Source organism: Daphnia magna, linkage group LG6 (genome assembly GCF_020631705.1).
Source record: "Daphnia magna isolate NIES linkage group LG6, ASM2063170v1.1, whole genome shotgun sequence".
NCBI lineage: Eukaryota > Metazoa > Arthropoda > Branchiopoda > Diplostraca > Daphniidae > Daphnia > Daphnia magna.
Window position 1 is genome coordinate 5,222,341 of NC_059187.1, and position 7,579 is coordinate 5,229,919.

Below are 7,579 nucleotides of genomic sequence, written 5' to 3' on the forward strand. Positions count from 1 at the left end.
AAGAAACGTAAAGCGAAGATGACTCCTGAAGAAAAGGTCGAAAAGGCGGAAAGATTGGCTAAAGAGAGAAATGAACGAAGTAATGCCAAAAGAAGGAAACCTAATTTGACATATGGAAATTTCAGCGGTTCTTCAAGTGGTCCTGCTGTAAGAAAACCTTGGACTCGTAAATCAAATCTTGTGGTTCCAGCTGTTGTCCTAATAGAAGAAGCTGATCATTCAACATCTGCAGCAGGAGAAGAATCTTCAATCGTGAATAATGGCAAGTTTGTGTTAGTGAAAACTTAAACCATTTTATCATTATTTAATTATCCTTTATTGTGTAAAATACTTAGGAAGTTCAAACTTTGTAGTAGAGGAAGCTGAGCTTTCAGTTCCTTCAGCAGGAAATGAAGATTCAGTTGTAACTCCAGAATTGAACAACTGCGTACCAAAGGAAAGTGAGCTTCCAATGTCATCAGCAGCAGAAGAAGCTTCAGCCGTGTTGGAAAAATTATCAAAGCAGCAAGAACAACCAAAGCAAAGCAAAGAAAGTCTGTTCCATGTGTGGAAATCCAAACAACAGACTATTTATGGATCTCTGATAGATTCCTACACCATCAACCAGAATGTGTGTGGCATATGCAAATCCATATGTGCAAATGGAATTTTAAAATGTAAGGATTGCTGCAAGTACCTCTGTTGGGAGTGTGACACCAATCGCCACTCTTGTGATCCGTCTGATTTAAGGCTGTACTTCAAGCCGGATTTCACATCCAAATCACTACTTCCTACTGAATTCATTGACTGTAATGGAATTGTCAGAGAGCGAAGTAATAGGGATGTTTTGTTTTTTTTTATTTTTAAAATAATGTAATGGTGTTTAATTTCTTTGTTACAGGGGTTCATGTGCCGCTTTTTCCTCCCCCTACTTGTCCGGAATGCAACGGTCAAAATACCAGTTGCGTACTCGGAAGCTCTAAGATATGTTATGTGTTCACGAGAAAAGGTACACTGAAGAACTTACTTTATTTTAAATTCCTTTTTTTTTTTCAATAGAAATTTTTCAAAATAATTTTTCAAAATTTTAAGCTTCTAAAGCATCTCATTGAGAATGAGTAAGTTCTACTATACTGAATTATAATATATGAAATTTTTAAGTTTTCTTTACAAAAATGAATTTTAGGTCCAAAGGAGGTTCATATTTCGGAAATGAAATAATCTGTGATGATTCCGAATTAAATGAGATTATGGAAGAGGTGAACAGAGTAAAACCACGAGTAATTCAAATATTTAAATTTCGTGTCAAAATATCTTAATATTTTGTCCCACTTCCCTGTCAAAATATCTTAATATTTTGTCCCACTTCTCATGTTAGATACAAAAAACACAAAGGAATGTGCGGCAATTCTGAGTTTAAAGCTGCACAAGAAGTTTCGTCGCAACGCAAGAATTTGGATGTTGCCGGAAATATGATGGTTTCGTGTGGTCATGCGACTATCTTAACCTCAGTCGACATGAAAGAGTCAGAATCGTACAGACACACTTTGCTTTTGGCCAGAAAGGTTTTAAAAGAACGGAATTGCAAATTTCTGGTAAATGATGTTGTTTGTCATTTTTGGTTTTTTCTTGCGAGTCTCGCTGTATTGCTTCCCAAAGCATTCGGTGATTTCACCCAAAGGTTGATTCCATTCCTCTCACGCCTACATGGCCAAGCGCATGCTTGGTACTGTCAAGTATAATTTTACTGCCAATTAGTAAACGGGTAGTTTTTCGTGATATCTTCTATGATTAATTTCAGATTATTTATTTTGGCCACTGGAAGGATGGAGCAGGTGGAACATTAGGGGAGGAGCAAGAACAAGTGTTCTCCACCTTTTCTCGTTACTGTAATGTGACTAAGTATATGAGCAGAGCAAGTAAAACAGCATTTTTTACCTTACATTATTCATATTTACATTGTTTTTTTCTATTTAGGCCGAAATGATTTCCTTACCATGGCCATGTTTTATTGGAATTCAAGGAAGGAAGCTGGATTACCACTTTTCCTAACTAAACGCTTACTAAACGTAAATAGACTGCTATTTAAGATGTGTATAATAATTCGGATATTTAACATTTCAAAATGGTGAAAAGATTTTTTTACCAGTCTTATCCCTGAGGGTATATATGTATATATACTGAAGGACTTTAACAATTTTAGGGTGTGGGGTATAGGGGGTAGGGTAGTAGTAGTAGATCTCAGAAGGTTTAATGTCCATTATGTATTTCCATATACGTTTCTTCCCTGAATGACCAATCATCCCCAAATTTTGTACAAAATTCTGTCAAAATTTGATACGTGGTATAGTGGCTTTTTCATTTGATTCTATTACAGTTTAAAAAAATTAATTTGCGTAGTTGTTACCTAGCTGGTTGCCGAATCCTAGGCAGTGAATTCGCTTTTGTTTGCGTAACCTTATAACTGTCAATACATTGCAGTCAGTGCAGAAGGCTGTATAACAGTCACTAAACAGTAAGTGTTTTCTTTAACAAAATGTTTTAAACAGTAGATTTTTATATATTTTTTTATATTTCAGTAGTAAACATGCTCGACAACAACAATAACAATATCGAGAAGAAGAACAGCAAAGTTTATTGGAAGTATGTCTCTTGTATCTTGCACATATTTGGATTCCATTGTTTCAAACATATTGTGTCTTTTTCAGGTTGCTGCTAGAAAACAGAGATTCGTAGAACGCAGAATGATAGGTGTTGGCAAGATCATGCTCGAAGATGAATCCACCATCTGTGAAGACATGCTTAATGCTTTGGATGTTAGTGGTCTCCAAGCAAAGCCAGCTGCTTTAAATGATTACAATTTCAAGGCACCTAACTGAAGTCCATTGGCAATAGACAATCAAAGAACAGCCATTCTTGAACTTCTCAAAAAAGAAAATGTCATCATTGTTAAGGGCTTTAACGGTTGTGGTAAAACCACTCAAGTTCCCCAATTTGTTTTAGATGAATGCTACCGAACCAAAACTCCTTGCAACATTGTTGTGACTCAACCAAGGCGCATTGCAGCCATTAGCATAGCCAAAAGGGTCTGCTATGAAAGAAATTGGACATTGGGAACCGTTGTTGGATACAGAGTAACTTTGAATATTTTGTCACACTGTTATCACTTTTACTATTGAAAGCTATGTGTTTACTAGGTTGGCATGGAACATCAAGTAAGTGAATCAATTTTGCTCACCTATCTGACCACAGGATGCCTTCTTGAAGCATTAGTAGCCAAAAAATCCCTTGAAGGCTATACCCACAGTAAGTTCCTGACTATTAGCTAAATTTTGTTATGCTAATGTCTGTTTCTTTTCCAGTCATTATTGACGAAGTACACGAGAGGGATGAAGATACTGACTTCCTTCTCTTGGTCGTCCGCAAGTTCCTCCGTCATACGAGGACGACAACTAAAGTCTTTCTGATGTCAGTTACTTTTGATGCCGACAAATTTGGCCAATATTTCAATAGCCCCGTCATTGGAAACTTTCCGTTCACGTCCAAAAGACCATTTCGCAACGGTCCCATAATTGAAGTGGAGCACGGTGAACCTCACGACATACGCGTTTACTATAGTGAACATCTTCAAAAACTAGAGGTCAGTATACAATAGCATTATTTTAAAAGAGCAATAAATGTAATATAATATTACGGTTTTCGTTATCAGTTTCTAGGGGGAGTATGAACTACCCCTATGCTATGCCTAAGTATGGTAATTCTTTGAATGATTGTTATTGTATTCATTATGTAATGTTTCTTTCTTTTTTCAGTGTTTCAGAGTTTTTTTAAGTGGAATCTAATCTTATCAATCCGTCAAAACCGTGCTCGTTATTATTTTAATTTTGTAACCTCTCCAAGGTATGAATCACTCAATCAAACTCAGTGGCAGTTTCATCCAAATGGCGTTATTTCAAACAACCTCTGTGGCGTACCAGAAACTGAAAAGTCGATGAATTTCGTCTCTAGTGAAAATAGTCGATTTGCGGGAATCACAAGCAGGCACATTACTGTGAAAGATAACTATGCTGCTTATTTTAAGGTGTCATAATATTTACAATAGATAAATGAATCCCAACAAGTAAAAGTCAGTCAAAAATGCTAACCATTCTTTTTATTATTATTGTTATGGTTTTCAGATCAGAACATCGTGTGGAATAACGCCGTGTCATGCGAACAATAACAGAAGCCAAGTAAGATTTCAAATGAGGCAAGGATATGAACAGCCTTCATGGTCCTTGTCAAAACCCAACTGTTTGCCAAGTTCAACGGATTCGTTGTGCGATCCTCAGATGTATCATAGTTCTTCTGCATTAGCATTTGGCAACTTCCCGACTTGGCAGCGGGTCATCATCTCACTCAAATCGATAACATTCGCCAAGTAAGTTCATTCCAGAAAGAATGAATTCATATCGATATTCATATCAAAAAGTTAACTTTTTTAAATCGCCACTAGGCGATAAAACGGCTCCCGTGGGTACACTTGAAGGATGGGCAAAATTGGAGGTAGGGAAGCCAAAATTGCTTCAAAAAAAAAGCCCCAACCTTTCGGCTTTCTTAATAGAGAAGGCTATGGTTACAGGAGCTGGTCGTGACTTAAAAGAGCCAAGGTTTTGTCCGCAAGTGCTTCAAATATACCGTAGAGGCGCCTGGTGGTGGTTTGGAGCAATATAACAAAATAATTTCGCGCAAGTTTGTTTAAACATTTGTATTGATGCTTACTTTTGACAATACATTTTTTTCCATGAACAAAAGTTCTTGAAAGCTTTTTACTAGTTTTCATATGTCTTCTTTCTTTGGCTAGGTAAAAATTACGAAAGGGTTTTGATTTCGTATGAAATCTTATGTGGATATATTGCAGTATTATATATGGTAATGACTCATCATACTTCATGGAATGTGATCTTCCAGATTTAGCTTGCAATTCAGCTTTCCCCTTCATAATAAAGGTATTGGTGATTACTCTTCCTGTAAATTGTAAATTAGGTTTTTATAGTTGAATGCCAATTACTCTCTAATTCAAAACTAGTTTATTGGTCCAATAATTGACGCCAATAATTGACGCTTCTGCGAAAAAGCGTAAGTTGAAAGACTTGGCTTGTTATTACCGAACATTTTGATAACGGTGACGTCATGACTCGTAAGTGTGAAAGAAGACAAGACGGAGAACGAAGCAAACACTATAAATTGATTGAAATTTATAAATCTTGGATCCAAAATCTGTTTATCTTTGGCCCACGTTACATGTCTATAGAAAATTTTTTTCAAAAAAATTGCCCGAAGGACATTACCGAAGGAATCTTGTTACAGGGTAAAATTTTACTCCATAATGTTGACGGATAAGCTAAATGCTCGTTGTATGAAAGACGAGTCTGAACTAATGGGTTTACAGCAGAATTTGGAAGCGGAGGCTAAGACTCATTTAGGTAAAACGTAAAAGCAACGGAATCATTCTCTATCTTTTCTTTGACTATAATAGGCTTTTAGTATGCATGAAATCAAATGAATTCGCACGCTAAAGTCTTCGTTATTATTTGTGGTTTGATGAGTAAATTGGTCGTTTCCTTTATTACTGTTTTCGTTGTTAATATTTAAGATGGCGACAGACGTATATTAACTCGAATTCAAAGCGAAAATACGAAACGGTCTTTGGTTGGAACACATCTTGAATGGGTTTCCATAAATGATCGGATTCAAACTGTTGCAGGTTAACATTTACTGACTTGAAGTTGTATCTAATATTCAGCACCAATAACTTTGTTTTATGTGATTTATAGTGACCTCCAAATGGAGACAGAAATTAGTTAGCAAGAGGCGTAAGCTTGAATCAAAAGCTGCCAATTTAATCCAGGATATCAACGAAAAATCAGTGATGGGAGAAGAACTTGTAACAACAGAACACTTCAACAGTGGAATTTTTCCTTGGGATTTTGCAAACAAGAGTATGTACTTGTCACACTTATATTATAAAGCTGAATTACATTGTGTATTTTCTTTAAATTGCTGTGTGGTTTTAGTTTCTTTTCAGGACAACTTCAAGCTCGTCGATTGCTGGAATTTAAAAAAGAGAAACCAAGAGTGTATAGTCCATACTAAAAAAGAAATGCGGAACTATTTATATTCTATTTCCAACGACCTGATGGAGAGAAGAAACGAAATTGGTGTTCTTACAGGTGCTTCCGATCTTCGATCTAAAGGGGAGCTTTCTATTAAATGCATAGAATATTCACGACTGATTGCATTGCTAAGAAATGCATTGTCTTATTACCGTTTCTTCGGTGAAGAGACAAGCGGAGAATTTCGTGGATTAGCAGAACTTGTTGTTGAAAGCGACGACAGGGACTTAGATTTTTTCAACGAGCAGTCAATTTTGGAATGTAGTGAGAACGAGTGTGATAGTGATGATGAAGATGATTGTGTTTCGGGATGAATAAATACCAAATGAACTAAAAAGCTATTAATCTCTTATTATTTAATATGTACAGTGCATTGAATCCTTAATTAATATTTATTCGATGATAGTATAATAAACCATTATAAATTAAACTATGATTAAGCTACGAATTATAATGCTGCCTACGATGTGCATCACAGTTCAAATTTCCCTCCATTTCAAATGACCATTAGCTAATTGGGCCATTTTACTTCTAAAAAAATTAGTCAGCACATCTAATTAAATTGATTCTCATGCATCATCAGATGCACTGAATCGTGAGGATTTCAAAAATCCTAATTTAAGGAAGAATTGGTAATGCTAAACATCCAAACGAGGACGCCAAAGTTTTTAGTTTTGACAAATCACCCCTTCCCCCAATTTTTACAAAAAATAAAAAAACTGAATTATGGCTTAGTTTTTCATTGAGATATAATAAGTTTTATATGAATAAATTGCCTTTGACGAGGTTTATTCATTTCTGCAAAATTTAAAATGAAAAAAGTCAAAACAAAAAATTATAAAACAATGTTCTACTTTTTCGTTTTCTCACTTGGTTTGGAAACTGCGCTTAACCGGAAAATAAAAAAAGTAGAAACCAACTGTAAACTTTTCCTTTTTGAATTTTTTTCACTTTAAATTTTGCAGAAATGGATAGACCTTGTCAAGTGCTATTCGTTTTTTTATAAAACTTATTATATCTCAATAAAAAACTAAGCCACAAGTCCGTTTTTTAATTTTTTGCAAAAATGGGGGGAGGGGGAGGGGGAATTTGTCAAAACTAGAAAACTTTGACGTCCTCGTTTGGATGGGTTTGAATTACTAATTCTTCCTAAAATTAGAATTTTTGAAATCCTCTTGATTCAGTGCATCTGATGATGCATAAATATCAATTTAATTTGATGTGCTGACTCTTAATCCTTTAAAAGTAAAATGGTCCAATCAGCTGGCGATCGTTCAAAATGGAGGGAAATTCGAATCCCTGGCGAAATTGTACAGCATTTGAAAACAGAGCTTCATTACAGCCTATTGTCTCTAGTGTGTCGTAACCTCTATATTTATAATAATTTATGAAAACTCAAAGGTGTAATTGACAATTAAATAATAAATAAAAAGCCAAATTTGATG

General features: G+C 35.3%; 1 protein-coding gene and 1 long non-coding RNA gene across 7 annotated transcripts; both read left to right on the forward strand.

Moving 5' to 3' along the window:
• Nucleotides 1-335: 335 nt before the first annotated feature.
• Nucleotides 336-6,471, forward strand: LOC116925949. 3 transcript variants are annotated; one of them, XM_045174669.1, is made up of 11 exons: nt 336-812; nt 881-988; nt 1,072-1,097; nt 1,166-1,259; nt 1,358-1,715; nt 1,781-1,898; nt 1,957-2,048; nt 5,318-5,444; nt 5,615-5,725; nt 5,796-5,960; nt 6,036-6,471. In XM_045174669.1, the coding sequence occupies exons 5-11, from the start codon at nt 1,377-1,379 to the stop codon at nt 6,446-6,448; spliced, it is 1,365 nt and encodes a 454-aa protein (XP_045030604.1). In that variant the 5' UTR covers nt 336-812; nt 881-988; nt 1,072-1,097; nt 1,166-1,259; nt 1,358-1,376; the 3' UTR covers nt 6,449-6,471. The 3 variants fall into 3 exon arrangements, with proteins under 3 accessions (XP_045030604.1, XP_045030603.1, XP_045030605.1); XM_045174668.1 differs by having other exon boundaries at nt 881-1,097; XM_045174670.1 differs by lacking the exon at nt 5,615-5,725 and having other exon boundaries at nt 881-1,097.
• On the forward strand, nt 2,436-5,062 carry LOC116936110. 4 transcript variants are annotated; one of them, XR_006647497.1, is made up of 10 exons: nt 2,436-2,494; nt 2,559-2,622; nt 2,688-3,113; nt 3,177-3,285; nt 3,342-3,619; nt 3,689-3,728; nt 3,792-4,060; nt 4,158-4,399; nt 4,475-4,967; nt 5,048-5,062. It is a non-coding gene; the product is annotated as an uncharacterized LOC116936110 (long non-coding RNA). The 4 variants fall into 4 exon arrangements; XR_006647498.1 differs by having other exon boundaries at nt 2,455-2,494; nt 3,689-3,733; XR_006647499.1 differs by having other exon boundaries at nt 2,455-2,494; nt 3,880-4,060.
• Nucleotides 6,472-7,579: the final 1,108 nt, after the last annotated feature.